We start from the raw sequence: 23,931 nt of genomic DNA, 5'->3' as shown, positions 1-23,931 counted from the left end.
TCTGTTGGTGGCCTCTTTGTCTTATTGACAGTATCTTTTGCCTTACAGAAGCATAATTTTATGAGGTCCCATTTGTTGATTCTTGATCTTACAGCACAGGCCATTGCTGTTCTCGTAAGAAAATTTTCCCCTGTGCCTATTTCTTCAAGACTTTCCCCCACTTTCTCCTCTATATATTTCAGTGTCTCTGGTTTTATGTGGAGTTCTTTGATCCACTTAGACTTGAGCTTTGTACAAGGAGATAAGAATGGATCAATTCATATTCTTCTGCANNCTAACAGCCAGTTGTGCCAGCACCATTTGTTGAAAATGCTGTCTTTTCCCACTGGATGGTCTTCCCCACTTTTATTGCTTGACTGAACTCTTTAGTGCCCCCTGCCACCCTTTCAGGTACTGCAGAGTCTTTCATTAAAGTCCGCTCATTGAGTGTTTTGGGTCTTCCTGCTCCCAGGACGGTCAAGTTAATGTGTACCAATGATCTCTTCCTTGTGCTATTTTCTTTTTCCAGACTTCTCCTGGTTCTTACATTACTCTCAGATCCAAGGTCATTGTTTTTGCTTAGAAGTTACTGGCATCCATCTCCATTTCCGTGATTTTTTTTTAAAAGTAGTCACATCCTGTATGTATTTTAATCAGATTCTTTGTCTATTCCTGCCTCTCCCATTTCCTTCCCTCTCCATCCCCGTCCAACTTCATGTTCTTTCTTTTGCTCTAAACCAGTGCTTCTCAACCTTTCCAATGCTGCAGCCCTTTCATCCAGTTCCTCACGATGTGGTGACCCCCAACCATAAGATTGTTTTCACCGCCACTTCATCACTGTAATTTTGCTACTGTTGTGAAATGAAATGTAAATATCTGTGTTTTTCAATAGTCTGAGGCAACTGCTATGGAAGCGTTGTATGAGGTTATGACCCACAGGATGAGAGCCACTGCTCTAAGCAAGCAAGCAAGCAAGCAAGCAAGCAAACAAACAAACAAACCAAAAGCAAAGAAGGTTCATATGCAAAATAACAAAACAAATCCACAAAATCTATTTTGTGTTGACAACTACTCCTAAACATGAGGCCTGCCGTGGAGTGTGGTTGATATACTTAGTGTTACTTCATTTGAGAAAACTGTTTTACCCTCTCCCAGTAGCCATACATTGCAGTGAGCTTTTTAGGGAGGGGTTGGACTTTGTAACCACTTCCCCTTCTTTGTGATGGGACTGTATGTCTTTAACTGCACATGTCATACGTACTCTGTCAAATCTCTCCTTCATTTGAGCATCGGCCCATTGTGCCTGAATAAATCAACACAGACTCAGAAAGATAAACATTGCATATTTTCTCTTATATGTGGATATTGGCTTTTAAGCTTTAGGTATGTGGTGTGTGTGTGTGTCACTTGCCACATACCAGAACTTCCTGTCATCTGAGACTGTTTCTTCACCTTTGTTGATGTTGATCAGAGTAACATTTTTCAGTGTTAAGAGCTGTAATCACTATGGACTTTGGATAGATCATTCTCGGATGTCTCATTTGAGTTGGGTTGTTTTTATTACTATGATGGATCTCTGGAGGCTGTGACTTATACCCTGGATCCTATCAAATCGAGAATGCCCTCCATTACATTATCGGAAGCTTTTGGATGTGACCTTGTTTTCTCTGACTATGTAATCTTATACACATTGGAGAATTAAGAAAACCGGGATATAATATGATGGCATGATCCTGGTCCGACAGCAAGGCAACAAAGTAGAATATGAACCCAAAGAGTCTGTCTTTAGATTCCAAGGACTTAGTCTGTAGTTCTAGAGACATCAAGAGAATCCTGGGAGAATCCTCTTGCCTATGGCGAGAAGCAGTAGACTTGGGCTACAGATAGCCATATTCTAATCTTCAGCAGGCTAATGGCCATGTGAACATTGACTTGTAGAGATTTTTGACTGTCCTTGGCCCACTAAACTACTTTGTCTTGGAATGAGAGGATAGGAGACAAGAAGCTACCGAAGGTTGATTTCTGAAAGTGCTTCCTCACCCCCAATCTCTGAGCTTTGCTCCTCAGCCAAACGTGGCCTCATTCCTGCAGCCTAGTTCCCAGTGTCCCAATCACACTCCAATCACATCAGAAGGATACTATGAAGCATTTGGCACACGAAATAGGCTCATTTCTCCAAATTTGATTTTTATTGGCTCTCTGATTAATCCAGCCTGTTATATGTCAAATCCCCATGGCATTTTCAGTCCGACTGCATATGTGTCTGTGTAGTCATCCCCACCCACCCACATGTGAGATACAGTGTACCCGCATGCTTTTCCACCTGGACCTCAGTTCCCGATCACAGCACATACTCAGTAATCCTTCATTTGGAAAAGGGTATGTATGGTTCCCCTCACTTACGCTGAAGAAATGCCGTAGTAACTGTCTTAGCAAATGTCTTAGCTTTTATATCCCTAGAGAGGAATAAGTAGTTATTGTCTATGAAGCTTAGGCTCAACCTGATAATCCTTTTTATCTTTTTCACCTTTCTATTACTACTGATTTTAAAACTCTTAAATATCATGTGTCCTAAAAATTGCCTTCTGCGGTCTTTGTGAAATTATGACCTTTCTCATTAAGGGATCAAGAGTAGATTTTCTGAAATCAATTTCCCTGGCATAGCCCCTTACACAGCCAGAAGTATCATGTCTTCTCCTCATGCTTTGTTTTGCAGACGTCACTGACTGTTTTCCTGTAGAGGCACACTCTTGAGGAGTGGGATTCTCGATTCTTCATGCAGCTATGGATCTGGATAAACCATCTGTCTGGGGATCATTAAAACAGCGAACCAGACCTTTGTTAACCAACCTAAGCAAGAAGAAGGCTAAAAAGAGCCCAAGCAAACCTGTGGATTTAAGGGTGCAGCATCACCTGGACAGGCGCCTCAGCCTCTCCGTGCCTGACCTCCTGGAAGCAGAGGCTTTGGCCCCCGAAGGCCGGCCTTACTCGGGGCCCCAGTCATCCTACATCTCGGTACCGAACAGCCTGTCCACTGCAGGCATTGTCCCGAAGAGCAGCAGCAGCTCACTGAAGCAGTCTGAGGAAGAACTGGACTGGAGCCAGGAGGAGGCAAGCCATGTCCACGGGGTTGACACCGACTCTGAAGAGATCTATGCCTCTCCTGCAGAAGAGTGGCAGGCATTCAGCCAGAGTGTCCTGGATCTGCACAAACCCTCCCTTGGAAGAGATGCTCCTGAAGAGCAAGATGTAAGGCCTGGGCTCTTCCTAGCTTTTTATTTATTTACTTATTTATTTTAAGGTGCATTCACTGTCCTTGGAAAATTTGGGTAAGAGTTATTTTGTGGTTATCCTGCATGGGGAGTATGTCATTTACGAGAATTTAAATTAATGTACTATTGATTTCACTGGTGTTTCCATTTGTTTTAGGGCTGACCTCTATGTATTTAAAATCTAGCACAAAGGAACCTTCTAGGACCATTTAAGGCTTCAACAGCCCTAGTGGACAAGGTTTCTTTGTTCCATCTCGTGGCAAAGACACTGAGGATACACCTTTAACCTTTGATTCTCCCCTTCTCCACTTCCTTGTCTTCCTCTTACCTTCAGTAGGTTACCTTTTTCCACACTGAGGTGAGGAGTAGCTATAAATGAAATCAATATAGCTATCCTTCTACCATTACTAGCTCATTTAGACTTGTAGATGATGGAAACAATGTGATTTTCTAGGCTCTGTAGACAAGTGGTTCTCAACCCCTTTGTGGGGGGATGGTGGTCAAATAACCTGTTCACAGGAGTCGCACATGAGATATCCTGAATATCAGATTCACTATAATTTATAACAGTAGCAAAACTACAGTTACAAAGTAGCTAAAATAATGTTTTGGTTGGGGGTAACCACAACATGAGGAGCTGTGCCTATTAAAAGGGTTGTAGCTATATTAATTAAAGGGTTGCAGCATGAGGAAGGTTGGGAAATACTGTTGTAGACAAAGATGCAGACTACTTTTTAGATGGTGTGGATGTTTCTCTTTGATAACCAGAGCCTGAAGGGTACCCTTTCTTCCTGTGGTGTTTCTAGTAGTATGCATACTAGGTTTTGAGAGCTTCCCTTAATTCTCTGAAAAACAGATATCAGAAACCAGTGACCAAGTTTGTTTGTTTTTGTTTGTTTGTTTTGTTTTTGTTTTTGTTTTTGTTTTTTTGCTTGAGCAGTTTTATCAAAACTTCATTGTTTCAGGAAGGCTAACTGCCCAGTGTAATTATGACAAAAATTTTGGTTTTGCAAGAAGAATTTAAGTTCTCGCACCAAATTCCTAAATCTTAATCCTGATTTAAATGTTCAGTTCAATCAGCCCTCTTGGATATTTTTATCTGTTTAAATTCCTCCTAGTTAATGATGCTAAAATACGCTCCAATTTTGATGTAAGGGGCTTTTTTTTTAATGTATTTGGGATTTATCACAAAGTTGAATAAAAATTAATTCCTCAACCGAGGCTTTTAGGTTTCCCTTTAGATGAAAATCTGTTGATCATGCAATGTATCTCAACTTCCCTGGAGAATGGACTCTGGGGAATGGCGGGATCTATGACCATGTTCTTTTGGGCATTGCTATTCATTAAATCAAGGACTCGGCTATTTTTATTTTGACCTTAACAGGAGACATTCTTTGGAAAATATTTTATGATATTTAATATTTGTGAATTTGAAATATGTTTCCATTTTACAAAATGCAAATGAGGTAGATTTACAAAGCATTGGTCAGTACCAGAAAGCAAGCCCGTTGATCAGATCTTAAAGCTCATCTTCAAAAAAAATAAAACAAACAAACAAAAAACCCAAACAAACAAATAAAAAAAAGAGCTCACCTTCATCATCATTACATTTGTCTGAGCCCGGGTAGATTTCTTGGCTTTGATATACTAACAATTTCAAATTAGAAGGATTTTCAAACTGTGGGTGCTTAACTACTTTAGCCTTTCTGTAGTTTTTGTTGAATAAGTAGAAATATTTGAGAGCTGTGTAGATCGAACATTGTGAAGGTTATTATTGACAATGAATACCACACCATGATCATCGGGGGTCTAGTGTGTGTTCTGCACAGGTCCTGTCTTCCCTGGTCCCTTCTGTATAAGATGGGTCTTTCCCACTCTCTGAGAGTCCGGAGGCTGTCATGTGGAAAGAAGGGTTTCTCAACCATCCTTCCACACACAAATTGTCTGTTGATTTGGAGACACTGTGTGGCTACAAGAGGAATGTCTAATTCATTCTTTTCTGTCAGCCTTGTTCTTTACCCACAACAGCATATGTTCAACTACATTTAATTAAAAAGATCATTGATAGCAATTGACCCAGGTTAATAGAGTTTTATTTGTGGGTTCTCAAAATTGATTTCTTTCTAGCATTTATTAGTTAAATAAAAATGGTCTTCATTGTGATTACTTTTTTTTTTAATAAATATATAGTGTGCTCTGGTGATACTGCTTCTATTTATAGTCATCTCCACTCTTCTCGATTGTCTTCTTGCTTTTGTCTACTCATCCACATTTTAAATTACAAATCTATTTTTAGATGCCACATTTGAGAGAACATATATAGTGCCCGATTTTCTGAGAGTGGCTTCACTTCTTTACTATGCTCTGCAATAGTTTTACCCCTTTTCTTGCAAGCAGCATGGGCTTGTTCCCCCTCATGGTGAATAGTATTCCACTATATAGATAAATCCTTCACCCATGCCTGGCTACTGGGCTTGTTCCATGACTTGGATATTGTAAATAATGGAGGATTAAACAAAGAATGCAGGTATTTCTATTGCATGCGTTCCTTTGAATGGTTAGACCTACATTGTTATTTAATATTTGTTTCCTTTTTTGTTTTCAGTCTTTTACCCCTCTCTCTTTCCTTAAATTGGTTTTATTGTTTTATTAACTAGTATAATGGCTTTCATTATAACAGTTTTGTAAATTTACAGAATGTATTTTGATCCTATTCATCTAATATCTTGTCTATTTCTGCTCTGGGATCTCCTTCCTAACCGGTTCACTTCTATTTCTATCACTTTTGTTTACTTTTTTATCTATGTATTTTGCTGTTGTCATTGGTGATTTGTGTTGACCCATTAGGGCTGCTTACAAGAGCATGCATGGGTGAGGGTAGATTTTCAGGAGCATGGGTACCATACAAGTGGCTTTGCCTCTGAAAAAAATTAAAAGTCCTGTCTCCCTGCAGCTACTAGAATTGTTAATACTTTTGTCATGAGTTTTGTTAGACTTATGATTTAATGAAACCAATGTGTTTTTCCTGAAAAAGTATCCTAAATACAGTATTTTAGAAGATGTTAGCTAGAAGTATAGAGAGCTCTAGGAAGGTGGAGATGTTCTTGTCCAAATCTGCTAAGAACTTAAAATATGTGAATTTAATACTTTTGCCTTCTTGACTGGGCAACACAGTGGAGCTGGCTTTGGAGGCATGGGTGAGGGTGAGCCATCCTGAGGCATGAGAGTCTGAGAGTTGATACTGCCTTCCTCCGATGCCGGTGTTGTGTGGCCTAGCAGGAGCAGTTCTGGAGAGCTTGCCCTGGCAGTGCAGATAAGGGAGAGCCAGCAACTTGACCAGCTCAGCTACCACCGAGGCCTAGATCCAGGGTTCTGAGTTGGCCCACTCGAAAATGTATATAATCTGTGAATAATTGGAACATGTTAAAGGGTCAGTCCTGCTGATCCAAAGCTGCAGGATCTCCATGATACAGGATAACTACAGGATAACTGGGAGCAATCCTGGTGAGGGTTCAATATTGATGGTGTCATAGAAGCTAGAGAAATTGAACCAGACCAATGACTCATTGCAATCAATGTTTGCAAGTGATGGTGTGTGGACAGACAAGTACACATTGGGACATACTTTACCCCTTCCACATAGTACAGCTTCCACAATGAGATTTTTTCTATAATTCTCATTCTCATTTTCTCTCTCTCTCTCTCTCTCTCTCTCTCTCTCTCTCTCTCTCTCTCTCTCTGTGTATGTGTGTGTGTGTGTGTGTGTGTATGTTATTGTTGGGGGGGAGGTCTCAAGAGCAGGGGGGCAGATATAAAGGGACAGAGAGATGAGTGGGACTGGGGTGCATGACTTGAAACTCACAAAGAATCAACAAAAAGTTTGAAAAAAAGAAAAAAAAAAAGAAACCGCCAAAAATATGCTGTATTTATTGACAATAGAAATCCTGATGATGAATTCCTGTCATTGGAGTCTTGACATGGACTTATCAGTATTCTGGATATGACAGGTTTTCTTCCTTATATATAGCCCACAGGTATCCATAACTTTCATGGAAAAGGGGAAAAGTAAAAAGGATACCACTGGTTGTCATGTGACCAGCATGATACACAACAGGGACAACTAGAGGTTTTCAAGCATTCTTGGTGCATGGTATATGGCTTATAACTCCCTAGAGGAAGGAGGCAGTGAACTCTGTGGTCTGAAGAGCACACTTTAAAGTTGCCTTGTGGAACACCTCAAATATCCATCATGTCTGCATTCTCCAGCCACTTTTCCAGAACCACAGGTGTCATCAAGCAAAGAGAAGTGTCAGCGTATGGTCAGGGCACAAATATAGAAGATGAAGTCAAGGCCAGGAGTGAGAGAAGTGAGTGTATTGGGCGAGAGCAGCCACCAGCAGCAACTAGGAGTAAAGGGGGCTTCTTCGGGGAGGGTGGGGGGAAGAAGATTCCACCAAGCCCCTTTTAATCCTCAGAGTGATGTGTGTTGATAGCTCCTAGAAGCTTTGACTCCAGTTGTATGACGGGAAGTCATTGTCTCCTGAAGGGCCCTCACACACACACTGTAGGCAACATCATCCTTGTGTCTCCTAGCTCAAGCCCAAGATGCTAAGGTGAGATTGTTCTTCTTCCTCTGGGAATGTAAATATAATTCTGGGGATTCCTCGACTCCTGTTCTATCCTGGTTAGCTCTGAAATAAAGACGTGGAGACTTTATATTTATTAAAAAGGTTTCACGCACTAGAGCTGGGCAGATACTCATCTAGTCTAAGCAGACTGTAGTAGCCCGGATGACTTCCTAGCCGCATGGCCCTGCACCTTCCATCTGAGGCTTGCCTTAGCTGGCTTTGCTCCATGGTGTTCTCATGGTCATCCCCTTGGCTACCTGCTCACGGCCAATCCTCACGGTCCATCTCCCCTTCCGCACACACCTGTTTCTATCTCTCTGGGCTGACCCTGACTCCCCTTGCCTCTTGCCCAGCTATTGGCTAAAAAGCTCTTTATTAACCAACCAGAGGTGATGGAAAACACCTTTTACACATTATTGTGATAGAAGATGCTCCAATAATCACAACAGTGCCAGCATCCGGACTGCAATCAAATCTCTGGGCCCTGAGATTCACAGTACACAAAACCATCCCCCAATATGGGAAGCCTTTTTTGTTTTTTTTTGTTTTTTTCGTCTCTTATCTATTTCCTCTTCCTTACCTCTCTGTTCCCTTCTTCTAGACATCCTCCATAACCTTTAACACTGAATGAACATTCTCTTCTTTATGGTGTTTTTCCCACCTCTGGACCCAATGTGCTCACCCTGCATTTATCTTCATAGCAGCGTGCTTTTATTTTACTAAAATATCTTCCATCTACTTTGGATAGGAATCAGTATGTTGTTAGTTGTGTAGAAGATGTTCCCTGTTGTTAAATTGCAGCTTCCCAATGACTAGCAATGAAATTTTCTCCCCTGAGCATTTGTACAAGTCATGCAGAGGTGTGTGTGTGTGTGTGTGTGTGTGTATGTGTGTGTATGTATGTATATACATCTATATGATAAGCATACATAGATGAATATGCTTATGATGTCTGCATTTGACTTTCGAGCTAAGGCTACCATGAGATACTCTGGTCCCCATTAACATTCTCTGTTGGGTTGGGAATGTGCTAACACTCAGTGTTCCTTGGTACATACAGTGTATTCTAAAGCCTAGCTTCTTAACTGTGGCATTACTTAATTGAATGTGGGGATATCAAACAATTTGATAGCAATGAATGTTTCCTGGCCTTGTAAAGACTGAAAATTACATCAAAACCAAAGAGGTAATGGATACAAGTTGTTTAAGTCTCCATGTTTGTAAATGTAAACAAAAATATTCAAAGACACAAAGAAATAGCCCAAGTGGGTGTGAGTCCAGGTCATTCTGACTTATCCATGTTTATTAAGGAATGTGAGTCTAGGCCGCCCTGAGTTGGATCTTTATTTATTACAATGTGTTTCTATTCCCCCAGTATGTCTGGTAAAGTGGCTGCTATAGGTGCTTTTGACACAGCTGTGCTCTTTTAAAGAATGAGGGCTTAAAGTCTCCCCAAAGACCTAAATCTCTTGCGGTTTGTTAGTGCCTCTTCGGCCTCCTGGCTCTCAATTCTTTACCATAAATTAGCAATGCACTTTGGACTCCTTAGTAGAAGTTGATAGCATTTGTTTGTGAATTATGAAGTGATGAGCAAATATAAACAGGTAGATTGTTTTGCTAACACAAATCTTGCAAAAAAAGCTTGTGAGAATTTATGAAAGATCCTTTGCAAATATTACTCATGGTTTAAGAAATACCTGGGAACTGGCCAAGCACTTTTATCAGGAATTGTGTATGTCCAGATATTAACTATGATTGACTCTGTGGGTGAAAAGTTATCTGTCACAACTCGCTTCTGTTGTCATGGCATGGAGGACACAGAAATGACTAGGTGGTGCTGGAATTTGAATGAATTTTCTTTAAAAGTAAACAGAAGAGAGTGAGGGATGAATTTTGTAACAGTCTGTAGTTTGCTGAGTAGAATTTTATAACATGACAGGTATGTCTGTGCACACACACTTTTTATGTCGAGGGTTAAGTTAGACAGCATTCTGCAGTTTTGTTTTCGGGACAATATTGGAGGTGAAAGAAAATGAGAGATAGACCTTGACAGAGTTGCCAAGGACCTTCTGATCATTTGTGTAGAGGTGGAATTTGGAAAGATTAGATTGATGTGTTGGTTGTTAGATGTCTTCTCCTTAGTCCTTCATTGTTTCCTGTGACTGCTTAATGACCTATCCAGCCTGTCTCGCCCTCATATTCCTGTTGCCTATGTTATTAATCCCTTTGTCTGGTAGATGTTTGCATTTGATCCTCTATTCTTAAATATTCATAGTGTTGAAAGCCTAAAGTGGGCTACAGAATTTAAATTATCTGCCACATAGTACTCAGGTATATATGTCTATGCCTTCATGTATTAGTCTTAAAAATGAAACAATTGAGCTCACCCAATGTGATTCCTTATTGCCAACTTTTCTTCATGTGGGTGTATGTCTTGACCTACTGAATTCAGGCATCTAGGCATGACACACTTTGTTTTGGTTCTTGGGTATACTGCATAGCAAGGTCTTCTGATAGCCATGTGGAAGGTAATAGTCATACAAGATCATCATTTAGTGAGTGGGAGAGTTCATGTGCTCATACCAATGTTTTGCTTTCAAGATCCTTGGTGACAAGATTTTATGTGTGTCTATATGTGAGTGTGTGTGCCCATGGGCAGACATGCATGAATGCACATGTACACATAAAAGTGTATTCACAGTTATGTACATGTAGTTACATGTTTATATGTGTTTAGACATCAGAGGTCAAACTTTGGTGGTGTTTTCCAGGAGATGACCACCATGATTGCTGAGACAGAGTCTCTTAGTGGTGCGGACCTCACCAAATAGCCCAAACTGCTTTCCAGAAAGCCTCAGAGATTATCTGTCTCTACGGTCCAGTACTGAGATTCCAAATGTATGTCACACTGCCCAGCTCCTTACATGGGATCTGGCAACCAAACTTAGGTCTTCCCTCTTGATCAGCAAGCACTTGACTAACAGAGTCATTTCTCTGACCCTGTGGTGTGTGTGTGTGTGTGTGTGTGTGTGTGTGTGTGTGTGTGTCCATCTCAAACATAACTAAACCCTGCTGGATTTTAATGACTTAATTCCTTTAAGTCAGGGATTCACATCTAAATGAGGCACAAATTATGGATTAGTTTCCTATATGGCAGTACACTAAAGTAGAATGGAGCTATTAGTGTAAACTCATGTGTCACTAAAGCCAAATCAAAGAAATGACACCTGCCTAAGGGCAGTATTGCTTTGCATGAGAGATAAACACTATATATATATATATATATGATAGCAGGTAATAGGTCTTAATATATGTTGGTGAGATGTACTAGATTTTATGATGTTCAAAAGTATCCATCCTCTCCTGACTATGTGCTTAAAAACAGTCTGTTTAAAATCAATAGTTCACCAGTCTGTACACTTACGAGATAGAATGTTACTTGGTAATTAATGTTACTTGGTAATTAATGTTACTCGATAATTAAGGATGGTTTCAAAGGCACTGTGCAAAGTGAAAGATTCCGTAAGTTGCCATACTGCCCGATTCTTTTTGACAGGTTAAACTATAAATGACAAAATTACATGACAGAAATAGGTCAGTGATTGACTTGAGTGGGGAAGAGGATGAAAATTTTATCACAGTGGGATAGAATGAAGGAGTTTTCTGAGTGCCAGAATTGTGTCCTGATCATAGAGCAGTTGTTCAAATCTACACCTGGTTAAAGTCACCGCACTCATAGCAATAAGTTAACCTCACTGTGTGGTAAATTAACTTGTGATAAATTAAAGCAAATCTAGTATGCGTGATTACTGTTATCGAGAACATAAACACTGACATGGCTGCTAATGGCTTTGGGATATCACCCATTCCTTATGACTTTTAACTGTGCTCTCTTTCCTAAGACACAGAGCCAGAAGTCATACATCTAGTTATTAGGGTTACAGAGGATGCAGAGGATGTAAGTACATTGTGGATTCTTCTCAGTGGATAAGTCTCTGGGTTCTATGCAAGAGTACACAGGAATCGTCTAATTTATGTGTCTCCCAGTGGCTATATGTCGTCCCCTTGTGCATATGGAATGCTTTGCTGTTCCTATGGTAATCATTTTCTTTCCTCCCTGTGTATATATGGTGTGTGACAGTTACAGTGGCTGTGGGAACCATAACTTTAAGTTCTGTGACTTCTGTGAGTAAAACCGGCCATAATGTTGAATTAATGTCCTTGCTCACATGGAATTTCCTTGCTACTGTAAGTGGGAAAACTTACAGTGTATTTAGATAAAGGCTTGGCATTCATCTTTCAATAGTATATAAATTATGGCTTACATGTAGACTAATTTCTTCATTTAAGTAACATTACTACTAACTAGAGTAAGGCCAACATTGAGATTATACAGAGCACTGTGCTTGTTATAATGTGTCTTAGCCATCCACCAATTCAAAATGGAAGACAGGACCTGGGAAGATGACTCAGCAGTTAAAAGTGCTTGCTACTCTTATAGAGAACCCAGTTTCAGCACATTACCTTCCCTAACTCCAGTTCTAGGGGCTCCTGCATCATTTTTTTTGGCCTCCAAAGGCACCAAGAATACACATGACACATGTGCATACATGTAGGTAAGACACACAGACACACACACACATAAACATACACACAATACAGACAAATGAATGAATGAATGAATAAATAAATAAATAAATAAATAAATAAATGTTTATGACCTTTGGCTAATAACAAATTGAAATTCTGATCCCAGCCCTATTAGCATTGTAGCATATCCTTCAAATAGGATTGGTCAGCTGGAATATTGATTCATTTAATAGAATGATGGCCCTACCTATCTTACCTGGATTTAGAAACATCCAAAACCGAACCAAGAGTAATTACCAGAAGGAGAGGTTTCCTGGCACTGGACTGACCTGTTGTTGCACTCCTGTCTGTCATTAGCGTGGCTCCCACAAGGGGGTTTTGCACACCTTTGAATGCTTGGACAGTGATAGTATGCATGTGGGCTTGGGTGTGGTAAATGAGGTGCCTCGACCTTAGAGAAAACTCAGAGTTCAGAAAACTTCCCTCTGTTCTTCCTAGGTGAGTTGATACGAACTGAGCATGATGTTTTCATGCTCTGGGGACATTGGGTCTAGGGTTGGCAAGGACAGAGAAAAGTTTGACAGCAGTAGAATCCAAGAGCTCCAGGGCCGCTGTGCTTCTTAGCCGAAAGCGCACTGGTAGGTAGGCTCCTTCCTTACATTGTGGCCTCCTGGATATTACCAAATCCAGAGGTGGTGGGGCAGGAAACCTCTGCTTGGTAGAAACTATTCACCTACCACTGAGTGGGAAGAAAAGTAGCCCTCTTGTTCTGAAACTATCCCAGCGTTGGGAAGTCTTTGTCTTAGACAAGAAGGACACTTAACATATCCCCAGTGAAAAGCAAGACTTAATGTTGTCTGTGACTCCAAGCATGGCCTGCAAGTCAGTGGTTTATAGTCAAAGCAATCTTTGTAGGCTTCCTGCCTGTCCCCAAATTGATTTATAACCTTGGAGTTACCAATCCCTATTAGGACCAAAAATGTTATCTTTGTTCATCCAAGTGATTATCCGGGCTGACATGCTAGGCAAATAGAAGCATGCTCATATTTCCAGGGGAGATGCATGTACAACCTGCCTTCTCCTGTCTGTGATTTCCTGAAAGTGTCACTCTCTTACTCTGCTCTCTAAGTCTGCAAAATCCCCAGATCGTCTAGATGTTCCCTCATCTGTCCCCATAAGAACGAACCAAGCAGCCTGCTTACCTGTATATTCTGCTACCCATCCCCTCTGGGGCACGGGTGACATTCATACTAGGAGCCGTGTGTTATTCTGTAAAGCCATTCATTAGTAACTTTTGCTTCCAAGCTACATTAGTGATTGGATAGTTGTGGGACCTATGGTGTCTAGTTAGGAAAGGGTTTCACAGATCACATATTGAACGGGTCCCTGTTTGTGGACCAGATGAGCTCTCTGGAGGATGGGCAGCATAGTTTACGTTGGTGGTTGCAGGCCATGCAGTCCTACCCGGGAAGGGGCTTGATAATGTGGCCCTCCTGATCTTCAGGAGAACACAAGCTGTTTGCTCTGTGCATAGATATGTTCCTAATTTAGGTCCTGAACCATGCTCTTATCGAAGACTTAGGTTACAGAGGGCATGGCCTGACAGACACTCCTAAGTTCACCTCTTCTTGTCACACAGCTAGCAAAGCTTCCCACATGTATGAAAGTAGGCATGCGAATATCGGATTTCCAAATGGTTACAGTAGGATACTATCACAGTCAATATTCATTTGCTTTCTTTAAACCGGCTTTTCTTTATGTTTGCAGAAGACTCATGGCAATGACGATCTGAACGCTTCTATGACATCTCAGCATTTTGAAGAAGAATCCGTGAGTGACATTCCCTACAAACTAACACTGATGTCAGCATTGAAAATACCTCTTACCAGCTGTTTGTAGTCCATTGCTCCCTTATCTTGAAAGTATATGGCAGGCTGCCCACCTATCGAAACACATCTTATAACTTCTAGCTGGAAGAAATTAATTCAGGTTTATTGATTGGTTAGCCTGGAATAGATTTGTCTAAAAATACACACAGTAGCTATGCAACTGAGTTTGGTAGGAAAGAGGACAAAGCCTTTTGAAGCCCTCTGAAACTTTGAAAAGAAGCTCGGCAAGGGCGGGTGGCTGCAGCCACAGGATCAATTGATTGAATGCCTAATGAAGGAATAATAAATCATTCTGTCTGTCCCTTTTGAAGAAAGGCAGAAATTTGAACTCGGTCAAACATGGCATGGGATTCATACGATTCATAGGTATTCAAAAAATAGATTTGGATTTGTGACTGTAGCCCATGACAGTTGATTTCCTCGAGAGGAAAATGACAGAACTTGGGGGATGGGAGAGCATTAGAGCAGAAATGGAGACAGGGAGAGTACAGACTGAAGAGGGAAAGCAAAATGTGCCTGAGCCGGTCAAGTGTGGGTGTGGGGTCACAGGTAAGGACACCATGGTGCCTGGTGGACAGGGAAAACTGAGACTCATGCTAAGAGTTGACATTGTAGCCTGTGTGGAGGAAGTCTACTAGACTTGGTGGGGATTGGTGGGAATAGTAACAAGACGTGGGAGACCTTCAAGAGCTGAGGTGGATATATGGACACTCCTTTGTGGGAACCAGCCCCATCCTCCATCCTCCTCTCTTCTTGCTATTTCTTCTCCAGTGCTTCATCCTTATTTCTCTAGTTTATTCCCCACCCCATTGTATGTGTGTGTGTGTGTGTGTGTGTGTGTGTGTGTGTGTGTGTGTGTGTGTGTATGCATGCATATCTGTGCGTGAGCGTGCACTTGCATATTATACTCCTGGAGGCTGGAGGGGTCCATCACTTCCTATCATGTTCCACTTGGGCTTCTGAGGCAGAGCCTACCTCTGCACCAAGATACACATGTAGGCTGGAATCCAGATAACCCTAATAGTTCTCTTGTCTCCTCCTCCCTAGGAGCTGGGGTTGCAGATATGCATAGAATAATTTTGGCTTATTATGTGGGTGTTGGGACTGGAACCCCAGTCCTCATAATTACACAGCAAATGCCCAATGGCTGAGTCATCTCTCCAGTCCAAGTGTTCAGTTTTATAGTAAGAAACCTCACAGTAAATCAAGGAGTTTAAGGGTTTGGGGCATTGACATGCTGTTCATATAATTGTTGGAGAGTTCATCTTGTGATTATCTCTGAAATCAAATAAAATCCCATTAGGGAAAATGCAAAAAGAATTGTCTAATAATGCAGTCATAACCATGTCATCAAATCAAAGTACATGGCAGCTGGGGTTCATAGCTGACCAGTGTGACTTTTGTCTTTCCCTATTAGAATAAGCAGTTGCTTTGCTTCACCTCATATCCCAGACTCAGATACCTTTTTCTTCTCTGCAGACTCTCGGAGAAGCCAGTGATTGCGTGAGTCACCTCCCCAGCCCCTTCGCGTACCTCCTCACCATACACCTGAAGGAAGGCCGCAACCTCGTGGTCCGGGATCGCTGCGGTAAGGTTGGTCTGTTGTGCGCTTGCTCAGTAGCCATAAAGGCCTTCTCTGTGCCCTGGTATGAAGGCTTGCGTTAACCTATGTCCATCCCACATCGACCGGAGAGGAGGAGCTCAACTCTCGCACTGAACCTCCAGCCTCAGAGTCCTCCACACACATTGTGTGTCGTTTAAAAGTGATAAAGATAAATGCTGGATTAGGGTATACACTTAAAACTCTATTCAGCTTTAATAACTTCTTTCGATACCTTATATCTAAACTCTGTCACATTCTGAGGAAGTTTGGATGAACACTCGCTTAGGAATTTAGAGAGGAAAACAATAAACGTTATTTGTCAGCTAGTTTTGGATTTCTGAAGAAATAACCAATATAACCTTTAAAAGGAAAGGTACTTTTGCTCAGTCTCAGAGGTTTGGGTCCGAGTTGCTCTGGATCGCTCTCATTGGGCCTCAGCAGAGGCCGTACACCCTGGCACGTGAGCAGGGAGGGTGTTCACGTCATGATAGCTAAGAAGAGGGAAAATTAGGAGAGGGCTGTGGAAAAGACATAGCCATGAAAACCCAGAAACACGGATTGCTCCCTTCCTTCCACCAAGCTTTTGTCGGCTCCAAGCAGCACATTAAAGTTTGGAAACCCCCGCACAAAATGGATAAATGCTGGTATCCTTTTAAAAAGAAGTAATAGTAACAACACATACAGCTGTTTTAGAATGAAATAGCCATGATAATTTATATTTGGAATATATCAATAATCCAGAAAGATAGTCACCTGGATTTACTACTTTATTGAAAAGAGTGAATGGATTTCAAAAACGACGCCATTTGATGGGCTGATTGATGCAGATAGCTTCAGACTTCTTCCCTCCCACAGGATCCCAGAAGATAACTACATCCCTCTAATAGCTACCGTCTACTTGTCTTTTCTTCGCTTGCCTTCTATATATGTATATGTATTTAAATTACCTCGAGATCACAATACCCATACTATCGTGCAATAACTTTTTCTTTTTACTTTACAACACATCTTCAAGATAATCCACGGTTTTCTGCGCAGACGTATTATCTCTCTTTAAGCTCAACATGTTGCTTTGTATCTTTTGCATATATGAGTCTCTGCGGAGGCGTGCAATCCTTTCTGCGTGCTCGGAGCCCCGCTTATGGATGCCATCTGGGTTCTCCGTGGCCTACCCTCAGTTAAGAGGATTGAGCTGGGCATTGGGCAGGGTGAGCAGGTAGTACCTGCTGGGTTCTTCCTACTCTGCTTCTGACCAGCTCCTGCCACCTGCCACTTTAGGTCTTCCTTTCTGGCTTACTGCCCAAGCTGTTTGTTCCTGTTTATCCACACATGCTTGGCTGGTCCTCTTGTAACATCAGTGGACAGTGGAGCTATGTGCAGGCTGCTGCAGCCCCTGGGCTGATAGGACACCATTCAGCTTCCGCTGCGCATATCTGCTGCCTCCAAGCCTGGTGCATGGCTAGCTAGCCTGCCACACACATTCATCCCCTGATCACCCTGCCTCTGTCCCAGAACCCTTCCTACCGCCTCTCCACACTGCTTGTATGTGTGCTGCCCTTTCTTCCACTCATCTGCTCTTACCTACCTGGGTTCTCTCTGACAAAACTGTGTGAAATATGTCCTTTCATCTGGAGTTTTCAAAGCACGATGCTGCATTGTATTCGTCAGTGAAAAGAGTGTCGTTCATTCAGTTCCACAGTTGCTTATCTGTCATCTGAGTCTCTTGAGTTCCATATCTGTCATACACATATACCTCTCATGGTAATTTAATGAGAAGGGCCACCTAGATCTTCATACTCAAGATAACATCTGAGGGATGTGATCATTAATCAATACAAAGTGACCACTTCGAGATGACCTGACCCTGAACCTGCTAAGTGTTCCACAGTGACTGCTTCTGTCAAAAAAGACTACTGTCAAGTCCATTTTGTGACAACTTCCTCAGATGTTAAAAGCATTCTGGAGAGAATGTGTTTATCTCTGAGGCCTGGTATACATACACACACACACACACATACACATGTACACACACATATACTATGTATAGTTTATATATATTGTATAATATAATATAAATTTTATTATATTGTATATCATAAGCTATATATAATATATAAAATTTTTTGGAATTTTCTTCCCTCCAAATCTATAAATATGGGACAATCATTGGCCCTGCATCATTTTTGTGAGCCAACTGCTCTCCTTCTGATCTTTTTGGTCCTCTCTATGTACATGAGTTCTCTAGCTGTCTAATTCTTGGTACATCATTCTAACACCACTGCACATCCCTGCACATTGGTCAGTGCACCTAAGTGATGATGAAGCCATTGCCCCATCAGTGAGAGAATGGAACACCATTCCAGGCACAAGTTCATGTATGCTATTTTCATACTTCAGTGCTTTTAATTTTTGTTGACCCATATTTATGGGGTGTGATGTTTAGGAATGTACAAATATATGGAATGATCCTATCTGCACCATTGTCTTATACATCACCTTAGACACTTCTCAGCTCATCACTGGGAGAACAGTCACTGTCTTTTCTGTTTAAAACACGTTATGTATGACTGTTGGTTATAGTCACTCTACTGGGTAACACGGCCCCACAACTTCTTTCCCCACCAGCAGTGCCATTATACCCATGACTAGCCTCTGTCCCCCTCTCTTTTTCCCATACTCTTCTTGTCCTGTGGTATCCACCATTCTACTCTCAATTTCTTTGAAACCCCCTACCTATAAACGAGAACATAGAGCATTTGCTTTGCTGAGCCTGACTCATTTCACGTCACAGAGTGTTCTTCAGGCTCATCCCTTTAGCACTGGAGAAGGTGCAGTCATTATTCACAGGAGAGAAGTATATTCGTATTTTCTTTTTTACTGAATGCTATAATAAATTTAATTTTTAATGTGAAAAATCTATGTGCATCTAATCGATCAGATACTAACTTTCAGTTATGGTGGGGATTTTGCAATGTATTCAAATGCTTTAGTCATCCCTTCAGCTCAGGGGATCAGCTAGAAGATTGTTAATTTCAGCGCAGTTTTATTTTGTAGGTTTTGGTGACTGAAGTTATTTTTGGTGAATCACTCTTTTTTTTTTACTAAAGAGCTCAGCATTTGCTTTAAATTTGTACAAAATCAGTCCTGCTTATGAAGTTTTCTCCCTAGATGTAGGCTCTCAAACAGTTTATATACAAGGCCCACTATTGATTATTTTACTCTTCAAGACCCACAAGTTACAGCCATTTAACCGTAAGCCGTTTAACAGATACCTGTAAAGAATACATATACAAATGAGCATGGCAATGTCCTGCTAAAACTGCATTAACATAAACTAGAGAAATACAAACTAGACATTGGGATGGGTTGAACCCAGGTACTTAAGTTTGCTGACCTCCGTCTACAATATGAGGATCTAATGTTTGCATTCGGCCTCCAAAAACAGTCTTTTAATAGCATAGCAGCTGTAACCACCGTTTGAACAATGAAGATGTATTGCTGAGCAATCATCTAGATTTGAAGTTCATGCTTTTAACAGAACTATCTATGTAGTAACCTGGTAAAAAGACGAAATACTGCTTTAGTATCTGGAGATATGAGGCAACCAAAAGTCATCCTTTTAGTACTTTTCTCCAGGGCAGTGGGGTGAAAACTCAGTTTCAGGAGAGTACTGCCCAGACAGCATCATGCAAGTCCAAAGCTGTACTTGAAGGCAGATCTTGACCCACTCAGAGGAGTCAGTGGGAGAGGAGCCTCCCAGGCTCTGCAGTGCCTCTGTTGGTCAGGTCATTGAGATTTAAAGCTGAAGGGATATCACACAAGTATCTATTTTCAGTACAACTGCTTTGTAACTTGGTTGGGGGGTGGAGTCCATTAGATCCTGCCTCAGTTTCCCATAGAAAGGAATGGGACCATGGGGATGTTTGGTATCACAGCTGCTAGAGCTCAGGGCAGCAGCCTTAACTTCCACATTCACAGGAGACTGGAATGCCTAATACAGATGAAGTCTCTTGACCCTGGTAAAACTCCCATCTCATGCCCTTTCATACCTTACATCACTAATTTCTGAAAGTTAACATCGCCCACATTAAAACTTGTTTTCCCTTAATGTGAGGAGGGCTAACCAGTTAGCCAAGTCCACGGTGGTGACCTAAAAGAATACTGTGTAGCTGGTGCCCTCTTCTGTCTACTCTTGGGTATTGCAAAGGAGAAAATAAAATTCACCATAACCACCAGAGGGCCGTAACCATCACTCTATTGATGAGGGCTATTGTTGAGGGCTAATTGTTTTCTTTGTAATGTCATTATTTAATAATAATAGTAATAATAATAATAATGTATATAGATATGTGTGTGTACTCATATGAGTGTGCGTGTTCCCATGATGTGTGTGTGGACACATGTATGCTACACCAAGTATATGGAATTTAGAGGACAACTTTGTGGCTCTGTGTGTACTAGTACTGGGGATTGACCTCAGGCCATTAAGCTTGTGTGGCAAATATCTTTACTCATTGAGCCATCTTGCTGGCCCACAAGTTTTAATATTACACACCATGCTTCCACGAATGTGCCTGTGTCTTCAACTGTGTGTACAGCTTTGGCCATAGCTCCTTTGGAAGTCAGTTACAGATTTGCAAGGATTTCCTCCAGTCCCATGATCACTTGATTTGCTCAGTGTTCTCATTACCCAAGTGACAGTTGGCTCCCCAGCAAGGCTTATTCTTGTCAGAAGCAATGAGGCAGCTCACTTCTGTTACCTTCGTTGACTCTAGAATAACGTCGTGAATTGGGTGGAGGAAAAACCCTATTCTCTGTTTGCTTAAAGTGGTGTTTGCATCCATAATTTTGGACATTTAAATATGTGTGCTGAGATGTGGCCTTTCATCTTTGCAAATGCTCTTCTGTGTGGAATGGCCCCTGCTTCTACAGTTTGCTGGGTGTGTTCACAGATGGGATTGTGATGTGTCTGTTGTGAAAATGTTGTCAGTTTTCACTTCCTGTTCTGAGGACTACCTCCCTCCATTTCCATGTCTAGAGAGGCTCTGGTTCCTTGCATCAGTCACATTAACCCAAACACCTTCCCTGTCTGTCTGATTTTCTTTCTTTCTTTTTTTCCCATTTTTCATTTGTATCTTTCATCTGTCTCTATTTTTTTTTCCAATTTTCAGACCCCCCCAAAAACTTAGCTTTTTTTTCCCCCAATATGACTTTTATATGAACAAGGACAAATCTATCTTTCCCTAATGAGTAGATTGCCTCTTTTCAATAACTATACACACAAGTGCCATACATTCCAGCGGTGCTTCCTTGCTTCAGCTGGACTTCTGCAGATGTGTTCCTTGGTGCAAGAGTCAGGTGTGCAACATAGTGTGACTGCATCTATACCACCCAAGTTTTGATTTTTCAAGCTCTCAGCTCTGCTTCTTGCTGGCATACCTTCTCTGAACACCAGATGGCATGAGATCCTCACTATGAATGTGCAGCCGGACCAAAAACCTATGGGCTGCAAGCAAACCTGAAGCAAACCTGAAGGCTTGCTTGGATGCAAACCTCATCCAGGGCTGTGGGTGTCTTCCTCATGCCTGACCTTGTCGGAGCTTGTTAAAACAGTAACACAAAGGAACACAGCTGAGTTTGGAATCTGTTTCTCTGAGCCCCCTTCCCATCCTGCATAGATCCCACAAGACATGCTGGTCCTAAAAGCCTTTGTGTTTTCCCATTTCTGAGGGCCCACTAGGGGCTGTTGGTGCTTGGTTTTGTTTTGAGTCTGGCATGCTTCTGCCACGCTTGGGATGTTTGATGCTTGCCACTCTGCCGAGCCAGTTTCCACATAATCCTTCTCAATGCTCCTGAAGGACCAAGGAAAGTGAGCCAGGACTGCCTCCTGTGTTTGCTGCCCGCATCTTCACCACTGACTTGAATTTACCCTAGCATAGGTTTTCATCTGCTTGTGTAGGAACTCTCTGTGTTTGTTGGTGAGGGTGCCCATTGTCAGACACGGCACAGTACGTGATTTGTCCCCTGACGTACGCCAGGTATCTTTTGCTCCTTTTGCTCCGTTGTCTATTTCACACGTACAGTTTGCTTGTGTGTATGTGTGCTTCTGTGTTTTTATGCCTTTTCATTTTACGTGGAGCCTTGGTTTCCAGTGTTACAAGGATGGTCATGCATGAGATTTGCAGAAGTTTACACTCATGCATGTGTCTGATTGCCTAGGAAGAAAAGGGATGCAGGCTTTGTGTCTGCATGATCATTCCACCAAAACCTAACCAGTTCGAGCCTGTATTCACCAAATAACTAATTTGCTGAAATTACTGAATTCGTGTATATTGACAAATCATTCCACTATAAAGAGAGTTATGGTATTTGTATCCTATGCACATATGCATCATGAATATATATATATATATATATATATATATATATATATATATATATGAATGATAAGGATGTTTTAAATAGTTTTTTAATGTATTTGGCTCATTAGCAATGGGTTAGGAAGGCAAAATCAAAGTAGTGTGTTGAAATATTTAAAATTTGGTTTAATTTATATTTATTTTTATTTTATGTATATGAGTATATGCCTTGTATGTATGTGTGTGTACCTTGGGCATGTCTAGAACTCATGGAAGTAGAAGATTCTGGAAGCCAGAAGAGGGTGTCAGATTCACTTGGAAATGGAATAATAGATAGTAGTGAGGTGTTGTCAACTGGGCCCAGGTCATCTTCCAGAGTGAATGCTCTTAGCCACTGAACCATCACTTCAGCTCTCTACAAAACTGTTCTGCAAACAAAATGATAGGCACGGGATATGTTGTAGCATAGGCTATGGAGCAAAAAAAAAAAGGGAAGATTAATGGTGGGAAAGAGATGAAATTGAAAAGGAATTCAGGTAGTAAAGGGAAGGGATTCTCAGAAGGTAGAAATAGGTGGCGTGGGATGTGGCTGGAGGAACCATATGAGAGGTCCTCTGGCTAGGAGAATCCAGTGGCCCCAGAAACTCTCACTGCCGACTTTACCGTAGCATTGATAAGTTCTATTATTTATCTCATTCAGGTTTTTATGGGTTTCATAAACAGCTAAAGAAATTTCTGGTAAAACTAAGACTTTCAAGACTTTCAGATAATTCTGCCATAAGTTGATTCCTGGAACTTTGTTCAGTAAAGTGGATACCTGTGCTTGCTTCTACCATACATACCTATGCATTTCCTGAAGCCTTTGTATCTCAAAGTCCAACCAGGGCCATAGCTTGCTCACAGAGCCACTGGAGGTTTTTATACTTAGGTGATCCCCTTAGAGGAGGGAAGTGTTCCCATTCAGATAGGGTGGACACATTAGCAATAGCAAGACGTGGTTTGTTTGTTTGTTTGTTTGTTTTTTCGAGACAGGGTTTCTCTGTGTAGCCTTGACTGTCCTGGAACTCACTCTGTAGACCAGGCTGGCCTCGAACTCAGAGATCGGCCTGCCTCTGCCTCCCGAGTGCTGGGATTAAAGGCGTGGGCCACCACGAGACGCGTTTTAAGGGCAGTGGAACCTTGAGGAGAACACAGCTCTTCTGGGGTTGAAAATGGGAAAGCAGATTCCAGAAGCAGATAGCTGCTGTCGGCAGAAGCAGCCAGGGCCGGGAGAGATCTGCCGATGGTGGCGTGCCCAGGAAGACTCCCGCCTTGGCATCCTTCTGAACTCACATGCTGTGTAAGGAGTGATTCTTCCTTTTCATAAGATCAAGGAAACTGCTCGCTTTCTTTCTGCTACCCCTCTGGTTTCTGAATGGAAGTCTTAAGGATGTGGTGTGCAGGCATCGTTCTGCCTTTATGGCTGCATTGAGCTGCTGTTGGACACAGGCTCCTAAGCAGATGCTATAACTGACATCATCCCCTCCCGTTTTGTTTTTTATCCTGGAAGTTGTCCTTTTCTTCCTTCCTTCCTTCCTTCCTTCCTTCCTTCCTTCCTTCCTTCCTTCCTTC

The 23,931-nt window shown here is 41.6% G+C and overlaps 1 protein-coding gene across 1 annotated transcript in view; it reads left to right on the top strand.

The window, feature by feature from the left end:
- Positions 1-23,931, top strand: part of Mctp2 (multiple C2 and transmembrane domain containing 2) — a 221,499-nt gene that overhangs the window by 46,266 nt on the left and 151,302 nt on the right. Inside the window, exons 2-4 of the mRNA XM_021210215.2 lie at positions 2,696-3,228; positions 14,237-14,299; positions 15,838-15,946. Of these exons, the coding sequence (XP_021065874.1) occupies positions 2,764-3,228; positions 14,237-14,299; positions 15,838-15,946 (637 nt within the window). The 5' untranslated portion in view covers positions 2,696-2,763. The remainder of the gene's footprint in view (positions 1-2,695; positions 3,229-14,236; positions 14,300-15,837; positions 15,947-23,931) is intronic.

This window comes from Mus pahari, chromosome 1 (genome assembly GCF_900095145.1).
Source record: "Mus pahari chromosome 1, PAHARI_EIJ_v1.1, whole genome shotgun sequence".
Lineage (NCBI taxonomy): Eukaryota > Metazoa > Chordata > Mammalia > Rodentia > Muridae > Mus > Mus pahari.
The sequence above is the reverse complement of the archived record's forward strand: the minus strand, read 5'-3'. Positions and strand labels throughout refer to the sequence as shown.